Genomic DNA, 12754 nt, shown 5'->3' on the forward strand with positions numbered 1-12754 from the left:
GCCTTCAAGGGCTTGAACGAACATCAAAGGCAACTCTGTGATTCTGCATTCCTGTCAGAGCATTACAACCTCTGGAGCTTCCCCCCCTCTTGAAAAAAAAGCCCAGGCCCACTCACAGCCACCCCCCCCCCCCCCCCCCACACTCTCACAGCCACCACCCCCCCCCCCCCCCCCCCCCACTCTCACAGCCATCTTTAATGATTTTACAAAGACACACTCAGGGTTTAGTGGCACAATGTATCATAGTGGGGGAGTCAAGTGATGCATACAAGGCCTTCACAGTGGCATTTTGGTATGAGCAGTCACTCTCTTCCCCCCTCTATTTCTTTCTCCTCATGATGCACATGTACCTCCCGTGGGCAATGGGAGGGTGTGTGAACTGGGAGCCAGAGAGCCCGCGCCTGAGATAACGGCGCTGTGTGCATCAGTGACAGTGTGGCTGGCTGCTCCGCACAAAATATTATTTACAGCTCACACTGAAGAGAAATTACAGCAGCAATCCTCTCCAGAAGCAGGAAAATCAGCTGACCTGGCAACACTTAGAGAGAGGCCAGGAGGAGGGTCAGGCACTATAATTATTATATTGCTTCTCCTTATTCACTGTCGATATCTATACTGCTCACATAGCCTGTGGGGGATTCAACCCACTGGTGACAACAGGTTACTGGTGCATAAGGGGATGATAAAGAGGCAGTAAAGACAGCTTAGCATTTATAAACCTGGCCTGGCAGATAGTTACTCCACTTTCAACTAGACCACTCATGACTGATTAATTTGGGAGAAGGGCAATGAAACCAATGGATGAACTTTAAAAGGGTAAGAATTAAATTGACCTATCTCAAAATATGATGTCAAAGCAGTTCACGCTGGCAAAATACCAACTTTTAATATTGAACAAAAGCTGGACATAAAGTAGCATTAGAGCAGAAAGCAAATGTAACACAACGCAGAACTATTATTGGCATCCTGTCAGGGGCTTCATCAACATTTATTTTCATTATCAATTAATCAGTTAGCTATTTATCCTATGAAAATCCCATCACTAGTTTTGAGAGGCTAAGGTGACAACTTCAAATGTCACTGAAAATCCAAAAAATATTCTATTCAAAAGGATATAAAACTATGAAAACTCTACATTTTTTGCAGTTTATTAATTAATTGACATGATTATCAAAATAGTTGTTGATTAATTTCCATGTTCACTGACCACTGGCCGTTAGCTCTAAACATGAAGGTTTACACATCTTTTTAAGTATGGCTTTGTTCCTCATAACAAAGTATATTTTTGGCATTTGGGTCTCGAGACAGGTAAGTGATCTTCTAATTGAGCTCTAGCCACGAGGCTTAATTCAACCTATAAGAGGTTCATGGGTTATACAGTTGAGAACAAGGCAAGTTTAGATGGCGGAAACCAAAAATGACTTCTAAAAATACCCATATGTCCCTCTCTCTTTCTCTCTGTGTGTGTGTGTGTATGTGTGTGTGTGTGTGTGTGTGTGTGTGTGTGTGTGTGTGTGTGTGTGTGTGTGTGTGTGTGTGTGTGTGTGTGTGTGTGTGTGTGTGTGTGACCCCAAACTGTAGTTTAATGACAGAGTGGAGCTCGTACCAACTTACATCTGTCATGACTTCCTGGCTGGCAAGAACTTACCTAGCAGTTAGCTAACTGGCCGAAAAAGCAACTTAAAAGGAGCTTACTTAACAACAGCAGTCATCAACTGAGACATCAGCTGTTTCGTCGTGTCATTCAGTGTGGAGTAACTGGTTGTCACAAGCCAGGACTCTCAGGAATTTACGGTGAAAATACCAAGAGGAACTTGCATTATTTCAGGGTCATAATCACAGCAGTTAAAACGCTAGCCGGATCGGCAGGACGCCAGAAGCTAACAGTGTGTGTGTGTGTGTGTGTGTGTGTATGTATATGTGGGTATGTGTGTGTGGGTGTGGGTGTGTAATGTTGATATCAGGCACACATACCAAACGGTTGATTCTTCTCCGTAGCATCTTCTTGTTTATCTTCTTGGATTTAGCAATAGTGATGAACTCTCCTGATTCAACAGACGCCTCCGGGCTCTTTTTAAGCTCCTCCGATGGAATAACTTTACATGTATGTTAGTTAACCTGCTAGCTCCTTAGCTATCTATTCTCTACTCTAACGTTAGTTCTAGCTATATGAAATGCCGCAGCGACGCTACATCGTTTCCATTTTGTTTGATTTCGGTATCTTCCCACCATTCGCATCTCCCCCCTTGAATATTTTCCGCGTTGCAGTGTACTAGTCTCGGGTCTCTCTGCCCAGGGCTGAAACAGTCCCTGACATTTCGCTCTGTGCCCTGTTGCTGAGACTCATGCAAATCATTGGTCGTTCTCAAGTCTGCCTCCTTACTGACTCAGAAACTGCCGCCGACACACTATCAACTAACTTCTCTTAATCAATCCCCGCGCACAGGTCGCCTCACCTCCCTGTCAAACAATTTTCACTCCAGCACCCAGCAGCAGCCCACAGACGTTCCCACGTTCACAAGCTCCACCCGGCGAAGGTGCGGCGAGTTTCGCCCACATTGCATTATGGGTAGTGTAGTCCAAGTTTGTAAAGTCTCTCTTTTTTCCTGCATGGTCTTTAACAGGGGTGTCGAACTCACTTTGATCTCAAGTGGGCCGGACCAGTAAAACCATTGCATAATAACCTACAAATAATATATAAATATATATTATAACTTTACTGTAATAAACCATCTATTTACTTGTGAAAGAATGAGTGCAATTTCAACAATTTTGTCGGTTTTTTTGTCATGTTATTTTGCACAGAATCTGCTGATTGATAACATTTTGCACATGAATGATTTCAATAAATGGTCACGATATGAATTAATATATATGTTTTTAATAATATATGTATGTATTTTTTTTTAGAGGATTGTATTCATAGTCAAGGTGGAGGGAAAAAAACGTCTGAAGCAGCAGAAAAATTGGAATTACTTTTCTTTAATTTTCATAATTTGCAAAATTATCCAGTGGGCCGGATTGGACCCCTTGGCGGGCCGGTTTTGGCCCGCTGGCCGTACGTTTGACACCCCTGGTTTATAATGACATGGAGAGGTGTTAATTTGTGACTGAGCTCTGAGGATCACAGAGCATTTAATAGAAGTCTCTTCTCTGGGTAGACTGTGCACAGGGGATTTTCTAACCAAACCTTATAATAGAATGATAGATAACAAGCTTTAGCTGGATATTATACAATATCTCAGCCTTAGATGCAGCTGTTTTGGAAGAAAAATATACCAGACATTTTTTCTAAATAGCTTAAAACATAATACTAACAATAAAATCAGTACTAAACTCACATTAATATCACATTGAAACAGAACGTACATTGGACTTCAGAAATCTTAGCTTTATAGTCTACTAACAAGTAGTCTAACATTGTATCCACCTCATGCTTGACAGTCTCCTATATGTTAACATATATGTTTTCCAGGCCTTAGAGAAGGAGGTTTTCTGAAATAATAAAAAATGACAAATTAACATCTACAACTTTATCATTTTTATTAGAGAATGTTTTCAAAAAAATCACATAACTCTGACAATAACTATTAAAGTAAAACCATTAAGGGTGTCTCAAAGACAGTTCATAAAATACCATGACATAAATGATCATTACTTATCCTGGGAGATAATCCTGGGTAATGAGCTGATATTGGATCAGGGACTTGCCCATGGACATTTAACTGCTGTCTGACTCCTGTGCAGTTAAAGGTCGAAGGTCAATGTTTGGTAAACATCCTTAACACAGTGGATGAAGACACTGACACAGGAGGATGACCTGCTTGCTGCTCACTTCACAGGAAAAAACTGTAGTTTGGGGAATACTATTACAGTAAATTAAGTTATCCAAGACTGCCAACCTTTTAACTTGCTTGCCAAAAGTCACATTTGCTTGAAAGGTCTCAGTTTTTGCTATGGGCTTATTGTGACAAGGAGATTACCATGTGACCTTTGGTAGACTAAATAGTTTGGGTTTATCACAAGGTTTAGCGTGCAGATGTGGTGAAAAGTGATGCCATTGTAGGGCAAGTTCAAAAGTAGAAATGCTAAACATGCTGAAATCCTGTAAAAAAGGGAACATGGAAGAACTAGCAACTTCTCAATTCTTGTGACGTGTCAGAGACCACACTGAGAGCTATAGGAATAGAGATTATCTTAAACATTTTGAAAGAAAATTAGATACATAAGTCAACTTTCACCACAGGAGGGTTGGGTCACACTGTGGTCGCTTCTAGGAAAACTGTACTGTTCTATGATGTTCTCAGAAAAATGCTGGGGTGTTTCTAAAAGCTATTATTTTGAGTCATAAAATGACCTGTATTTAATTTACAGTTCGTAAAAGCTTGTATTAAAGCATTATCTTCGAACCTTTAACCTAAATGCAAAGTGAAAACAAAACAATGTTCAGTCTAAATGCTGTGGGTTTAAGTGCATGCAGTTCATAAACAGAAAAGTGACACCCTTCCTAGAAGCTAATTTGTATTTGTTTGTGTCATAGCATGAGTGACCTTAGTAGTAATTTGCATGTGGCTACAGATTTGCACTTCTTCCTCGTGACCTCCATGTTAGAAATTAAAGTTGGCCATTTTGAAAACTGAGTGGTGTAGGAGAGTAAGTGTAGTTATGTTGCATATAACTTTCAGATATCATTCATGGTATCGAGGACACTCGTGAGCTGAGGTCTCCATGGTTTTGTGTGCATGTGTATGCCTGTGTGTTAATGTTGTGAATCAGTCACATCATCTATGTGGTTTGCAGTTTGTGCTCAATGAAAACTTATGGTCAGCAATGGAGGAATGACTAACTTTGCTTGCAAAATGTGATTACAATGCATCTCATAGTAACATCAAGTCAGGGTGTAACCAACTTTCTAAACATCATATTATTCTTAGCTGTGGTGCAGAGAAACAGGTTAAAATGATTCCGCAATTGTAATTGCAGTGCAACCGCACTGGCTAAGTACCTGCAGTGTATAAATCTTTATACTTTCATTCATCATGTACATTGAAGCACTGTAAACACTAAACTTATCATGATAATATATACATAAGGCATGTATACAGTCTACAAAATTTGAGTTTACAATCTGCATATCTATCATGAGTGTTATATTTCATACTGATGCCAAAATGCTAAAAGGATTTTCTGGGTGTTTTAGAAAATGTCTGCTGTCAACCAAGTGTATTTTCTGCAGACTAAGACATAAACTTTTTTTACAATGTCATAATTAGATTTAGACCATTAAAAGCAACAATGAAGGAGGCAGAGAAATGTGATGATTGCAAAAGAGGAAGTATCTGTCATATCACACCAGTGCCAATTATAGATGCATGGCTGTTAGTTGGATTCTATCGCCACCATGTGGCCAAAGAGACAAAACGTTTCATTTTGTTTTACTAGTTGTATCTTGAGTAAAGTCGCCTATTTTTCCCTTTAGTCCTTTACAGAAAATGTTAACAAATATCAGCTACAGTGTAGCTAAAGTGACTAGAATCAAGAAGGGTGAAGCTGTTTGCATACATCTACAGGAATGAGATACCATATAAAACTGAAATCTATGGTACTAGTTGGTGAAACAACAGAATGTAGCAATTCTGTAGTTGTAATATTTTCAATGATTGTATTTTGTGTTAGTGTGTTTTGTTTGTCATCTGTCTGTTTGTTGTTGCACTGATTGTCTATCGTGTCACTCCTCTGCTGTTATGTAGTGTTATATGTTGGGACCCCTTGAAAATGAGATGGTGCATCTCAAGGGGTTTATCATAAATTTGAACTATATAAACACAGACAGTATATAACATGCAAATAGGTGACAAATTAAAGGAAAAAACCGGTACAGGCCTGGATACTTGACCCCTACAGTGAGGGGATCCGGTAGCTTTGTTATGCTGTGGGGGGCATTTTGCTGACATAGTTTGGGTCTGCTTGTCCCTTCAGAGGGAAGGGTCACTGCAAATGATGAAACATTTCTATCCTGATGGGAGTGGTCTCTTCCAGGATGACAATGTCCCCATTCATAGGGCACTAGGGGTCACTGAATCATTTGATGAGTATGAAAATTATGTTAATCATATGCTATGGTCTTCACAGTCACCAGATCTCAACCCAGTTGAGCACCTATGGGAAATGTTGGACTAATGTGTTAGACAGAAACTTCACCACCATCATCAAAACACCAAATGTAGAACGCTTTTCATCTCTCCAGGACAGTTTAGAGATTTTAGAAATCAATAACAAGGTGCATTGAAACTGTTTTGGTGTCAAACATCTTACTAAAATACCTCATATTGGTTTTATTTTAGTAATTTGTCAACCATGTGTATAAACTGTGTTATATGTTGTATTTAACCTTCTGCTGATTCAGAGTTGGAATTCTGTCTGGGTTATTTCAACAAGAGGATCATTTTTCCGTGACTAACTAAATAAATACATACATTTAAGATACTGAAAAAAACCATGAAACAAAAAAAGCAGAGACGTGTTCTGTTCATACATGTGTAACAGTTATTTTATGATAACTTGGCCACTTGTAGTTTCATTCTGTGCATGCATGTCAATGGTGCAAATGCCAATCAACTGATTGATGTAATTCAATGCATGTCCACACAGTGGCAGCCCAGTAACATCAATGAGACATCACAAACCTGTTGCACTGAGAAGAAAAAACTAGAGCAGGCTGCAAAGGTAAATACAGTTTGTCTGAAGTAAAATTTTTATGAAGTTCACTGCAGTCACAAACGTTTGATTTTTGTATTATTTTTGAGGAATTAATTATAATTGTAAGTGCTGATACAGACTTAAAATCAAAGAATGATTTGAACTTGTGCCATCTGCATTATCAAAGCATTTATGAGGGCTGGTATTAAAAGGCTGGGTTGGATAAGATTTGAGAATTAACATGTTTATTTGAACACAGAATATACATAATAAAATATATAACAAAAAGTTTCATTCATGTTAAAGAAGAATGACTAATTAAAATCAAAATATGTCTTGTGTTTCAGTACGGTCAGCTGTGTGCTAGTAATAAAAATGTAATCAGTATCACAAAGCAATAGCATGAAATTTATAATGAAAGTAAAAGTCAAGAGATAATAAGCATTATGTAGAGATAATAAGATTTTTTTTGTTTGTTTTCCTTCTTTTTCTCCTCATTATAAGTATTCTTTTTAATACTGATAAGTTAAATACTACCAAAAATATTTCAGAAACACTTTGCACGTGCATTTATTAGAGAGTAACAGATGTCTCCAGATAAAATCATTTATTTTTCAATATCTGAATTATATCAGAGAGATGTATCTGATATCCAGAGAGAGCTGCTGCTTCTGTGTTCTGGTCCTGAGTAAAGTGTACAGTAGCTGCTGAATTTAGTGGGCATTCCTTTACTGGTTCTTCCCCCGTGTGTCTCATTCGTAGTTCTGAATTTAAACTGACAGCCCCTGTGGAGGAGTTGGGAGACTTCCCCAGCCATCTGTCTTAGAGCAGCCCCCCTTTGACACCCCCTTCCCTCCCTCCATGCATCCCTCATTCCCACACTGGGCCTTTGTCAGCAGTTCCTGTCCCTGGACTAGGCGTGGCGTGCGCAGAGGCTGGGGCGACCGTGGGTGCTTTCAGAGGCACCTGCAGATAGGACAAAGGGCCAAGGGTGCTGAGGCTGAAGACAGATTGATGCTTTGTGCGCTGGGACTGGAGAGAGGGAGAGAGAGCAAGAGCGAGAGAGAGAGAGAGAGAGAGAGAGAGAGAGAGAGAGAGAGAGAGAGAGAGAGAGAGAGAGAGAGAGAGAGAGAGAGAGAGAGAGAGAGAGAGAGAGAGAGAGAGAGGGAGAGGGTAGTGGGGGATAGTTAGCTGAGAAGTTTTCAGGGAGAGGATTTTCTGGGGACCAGGGGTGGGTTGGGGTGAAGGGGGAGGTCTGTCACTCCAGTCTGTGTGAGTCCAAGCTTTGGAGGACCCAGAAAGATTGACAGCTTTTGTGGACTGCATCTCTGCACAATGGTCGTGCTTTAATGGGCGGTGAAGCTAGAGAAGAGCTTTGGGGAAGGTTTGGAGGGGAGGTGGTGCTTGGTAGTGGTTGAGATGGTGGTGGAGGTGGTGGTGGTGTGGGGAAACTAAGGGATGGGGGGCCAAAGGCTTTACTGCTTTGCTTGGTGGGGACCAATTCATGGGTATTCAGTCCAAGGCTCGTTATTCACTGAATGCATCCAGTGGAGGAATGCAGCAGCATCAATTAGAATGTGTTAGCAGATAGCAACGCAGGGAAGAAAAACCTTTCTCTCCCTTTTGCTCACAGGACAACACAGTGCCACTATAGGAGGTGTCAGAGCCACAAAGCCTTTTTTGTGGGTCTCTCTCCATTACATTACCAGTGCAATATGTAAGGTGGGGACTCTTTTGATTTAAATTAAGTGGAAAAAACACTAAATCCTATTTTTATTCAGCAGGGATAATGGTGTTATACTCTATAAAGGTCTTTAACTACTTATCTGTGGCTTAAAATCTTCCCCAGCTCCCTTTTCACTCCACCTCAGTGTCTTACTCTCATTGGGGGCATTAAATTTATTCAATGGTGGAGGGTCAAAGACAGACTGTTAAACAGAGTTGCTTGTAGCCTTAACTGCCGCATCACTTCTAATTGTGTATCAGTGGGTCAGTGGTTTGTTGTGTTGTCCCCTGGTAAGAAAAGAAGAGCGGATATGAATTTAAACAGTATCTTGTAAGGCATTGTTTGGAGTGGGCTCAGGCCACCACTTCAGGCTCAGAGGGCCTTTTAGAAAAAGAGTTTTTTTTTTCCTCTATAACTTTCAAGACAGTGATATAAAAGAAGAGGAAGGAGTTGAAAACACTTTGATGGTGATCACATGTCAGGGTTGACACACCATTCTGTTTTTTGAATGTAGAGAGGCCAGCCGTGCATGCCTTTCGAACTAATTAGGCTGCACTTAATTGAATGCATTTTCAGGTTACACACAGCAAACACATTCTGTATTTGAAAACAATGAAAATAGCTTTAATTTCAATCAGCAATGTCCCTTACATTTCCCCCCCACTAAAACATTCCTACTAAATTTCTGATTCATGTTACTTGTGGGAGATTTAGAAAACAGACTTCAGGAAGGGAAAAGGGTTATTCTGCCCTGAAAACTTGAACAAACTGATTTTTAAGTTTTCCATCCATGCACTCAGCATCCATTTTATCTCCAATTTCCTTGCTTTTAACACAAGATGATGCAGATGGCATGTGTGCTGAAATGGAATTGGGAATTTTTCTTCTCCTTAGGTTTAATGAGAACTAACTGGCAGGAACCTCTTGTAGAAAGGTGTAGATTTCAATATGAGCAATTATGCTTCATTTGAAGTCAAATGAGCCAAATTTGCATCCTCTGAAAAGGGAACCAGAGTTAAACTGTATGAAAAGTGCAGTAAATTGGGGCAAACATCGCAACGTGCAGAAATGCATCTCCGCTGTAATTGTGTAATTGTAGAAGAGCTCTAAATGCACAGCCCAATTAAACTTGCTTCTCTGCAAGGCAAAGAATTGGCAGGTTATTATGCAGGAAAGTATCAGCACATTTAAATAGCTGCCTCCTTCATGGGTGGGGATGGAGGGTGGGATCATTTGCAGTAAAATGGAATATCTGATCAAATATGGACAGATGTCTTCATACATGTGGAGCGGCTGTGAATTGGATTGGAAGAGGCAGGATAGATGGATGGCCTCCTCTAAGAGATAGAGCTTCCTGCCCCTGAGTACTGAGGGGGCACAAGAGGAAGAGGGTGAGAGAGGGGGAAGGTTAGGCTCTCAGTGGGGGGAGACATTTCCCTGAAACACCAGTTGATGGGTTTCTCCAACAAAGGGTGGAGTGACGCAGTCTGCACTACTGCAGAACAGCCTGGTCTCTGTCTGGATTAGGCCCTGCACCACACAAAGGGGAGCTCAAGTAAACGGTTCATGAATGTTGATTAATTGATACCATTTTTTGCAGTGTGCCATGGAGATTTAGCGGGTATGGGTGCATGAGGAAGGTTGTGTGTAAGCAGAGAGAACTCTGGTCTGAGGCTGGAAATGTGTATTTGTGGGTGCATTTTTCAGATATAGAAATCTTTAATGGTTTGCCCATAGATCAAAAACTGACACAAGTTTGATTCATACTCCTGCGGAGATTCCTTAATCTCTTTGACTTCAATGAGTACAACAGTTTGCCAGTAAAAAGTTCTAAGAGCTCAATCAAGCTGGCACGCTGTGACTATCTTTGGTCTCTGTGTGCTTTGACTCCCGATGGTGTTGTCAGTCGTGCCCAGCTGGCACAGTGAGTAGCTCAGGTGGCAGAGGCAGCGAGGAGGTTCCCACGATGGGGTTTAGGGGTACAGGTGTCCTGGGAGAATGAGGGTGGCCCGGGGCAAGGAGGGGCGAAGCACTGGCCCATAGCCCACCTCAATGGAGGGATCCCAGGGGCCAACTCAATAGCCTGGGTTCCACTTGATGGAGAGAGAAAGGAGCGTTTCAGCCGCTGCCCAGCAGGAAAGATCTGGTTGTGGGAGACCTCTTTCAGAACTCACTGTTTGTCTGAAGGCTGTCACAGCAGATGAGTACTCAGCAAACAGCGTGAACAAGGATTTGAACCAGAAAACCAACAGAGCCTTGACAATATTGTGATTGGGCCTTGTCTCTTTAGAGGGGGCTGAAAGCCGAATTGAGAGCAGTAACAAGTGCACATTCAAAGCAGGACGGGGATGCCTTTGGGTTGTGTTTTATGGTTTTGAGGCCTGTATGTGGTGGATAAAGCAAAATCATGTTAATCTCCCCTTTCTCTCATCTAAAAGCAGAATGGGAGTGAACCTGTGGCACTTTAATGCTCTAACCAAAGTCTTACAAAGTCATTGTTCAGTCTTGTAAAGTCAAACGTGAATGAGACCTCTGCAGTCTCTTGACCCAAGACAGAAGACAAGTTGAACTATTCTTTATAAATGCAAATAGAAGCACTACAAAAAACATTACACAGAGTTTGTTTTTGTAATTTTCTCCTATTCTTGTGCACTTTTCAAAACGAGTATCAAAAGAATCTCTTCATGAAACTGATTTGGACACCATATACACGGTACTTTACTGAGGATACAGTTAATTTTGTTTTGAAGCTTTCCAAGGTTTTTTCATTCTTCCTGAAATTAAAGCTGATGGTGTGAGGTAAGATTCATAGTGAGGGACCACATTGGTGGGGGATTAAAAAAAAGCCTATAAAACATATAGGATAGTTTTATTCTCCATGACACCAGTATCCTCCTGTTTGTAAGGCATGCACAAATCTCAAATATACACTCAGGCAAGCCTGCATGCTTACTTACTCATTGTGACTCACACAGACAGTCACGCACCTTTGAACTGTCACCTGGTTTCTACCCAGAAAAAGGATTAGATGGATAACCGCAGCTCATTCCATTGAAGAACAGGGGAGGAGAGTGGAACCTATTATGAATGCCCTAAATACTGCTGTGCAAAGGCACTTTTGCTGAATAAATGCTTCTAATTTTGAGGATGAGTAACACTTTAAGATATATACGTTCAAAAAACCAAAAAACAAATACTGGTGCATTTCTTTTTATCTTGTGGTTGTAAAATCAGCTTTGTTCATTTAAAACCACTGTGTTTTCAAACCAACAGGTCTTATCATATCTATCCATCAGCCACTGACAACAAACAGAATGAGGAGTGGGAATCAGTAAAATCAGATTACACATAAAACAAACTGATTATATGCTTGAGTTTTGTTTCCCCTCTGACTTTGTATACATTTATCGACCTATTTATCCATTTGATGGTGAGTGAGAGGGGCACACAAAGAGCAATGTTGTCTCTTGGAGGAGTTGGGCTAACTTTGAAGGTTTCTGAAGAGAGAGGCTTGTGATGGAATGGGCCGGGAAGGACTGTGACTTCTCCATTGAGAGTGGAGGGGCACGCTGGATTAGCTTGATTTGCCTGTGAATGGGCGCTCTCCATTATTCTTGTTAGGGAGCTGTCACATCGAATTGAGAAAGTGAAAACGTCCTTTTATCAACCTTTTCCAAGTGAAACTGAACAGGCAATCAATAACTGAATTCAGGCCCAGGGGAAAGTCAAGCAGAATGATATGGGGCTGTTATAAAAGGGGTATTTGTCAAATTGCTAATGGGAAAAAGCGGATAACTGGTGTAATTTTGGCTGCAGATGCTGTTGAGTATAACAGAAAACTGAAAATAAAGAAGTGAAGTCATTGCAGCACAAATAAAATTAGGTTCTAAGGACCATTTAGTACGAGTAATAGAATGGTAATTATAATTGTATTAAAACAATACAACAATAGCTAGTAATACTGCTATTACTACCACTAGTACCCCTACAACTACCACTAATACTTCTAATAATCTTAATATGTGGTAATGATCAGGATTTTTATTTTTGGGAGCGAAACAAATGCTACAAAAATATTAGCTTTAATAGATCAATGAACGTGCCTTTTTAATTTTGAAACTGAAACAAAAAATAAGAAAGAAACACAGCACACCACAAAAGTATCATTTTCCTACTTTTAAAAGCTAAAAGTCAAAATACTTTAGAGAGAGTTTTAAGACATAAACAGTACATAAAGATTTTAGCATAAAATGCATTTTTATTTGACTTCATATTTATCACAATATTATAATGATCATTTTGCAAAGGGTTCAATACAACCCAACCACT

The 12754-nt window shown here is 40.4% G+C and overlaps 1 protein-coding gene across 1 annotated transcript in view; it reads right to left on the bottom strand.

Annotated features, from left to right (window-relative positions):
* The window catches only part of atp11c (ATPase phospholipid transporting 11C), a 41636-nt gene extending 39182 nt beyond the window's left edge, over nucleotides 1-2454 (bottom strand). Inside the window, exon 1 of the mRNA XM_062425554.1 lies at nucleotides 1975-2454. Within this exon, the coding sequence (XP_062281538.1) occupies nucleotides 1975-2001 (27 nt within the window). The 5' untranslated portion in view covers nucleotides 2002-2454. The remainder of the gene's footprint in view (nucleotides 1-1974) is intronic.
* Nucleotides 2455-12754: the final 10300 nt, after the last annotated feature.

Source organism: Scomber scombrus, chromosome 9 (assembly GCF_963691925.1).
Source record: "Scomber scombrus chromosome 9, fScoSco1.1, whole genome shotgun sequence".
In the NCBI taxonomy this organism is placed as follows: Eukaryota; Metazoa; Chordata; class Actinopteri; order Scombriformes; family Scombridae; genus Scomber; species Scomber scombrus.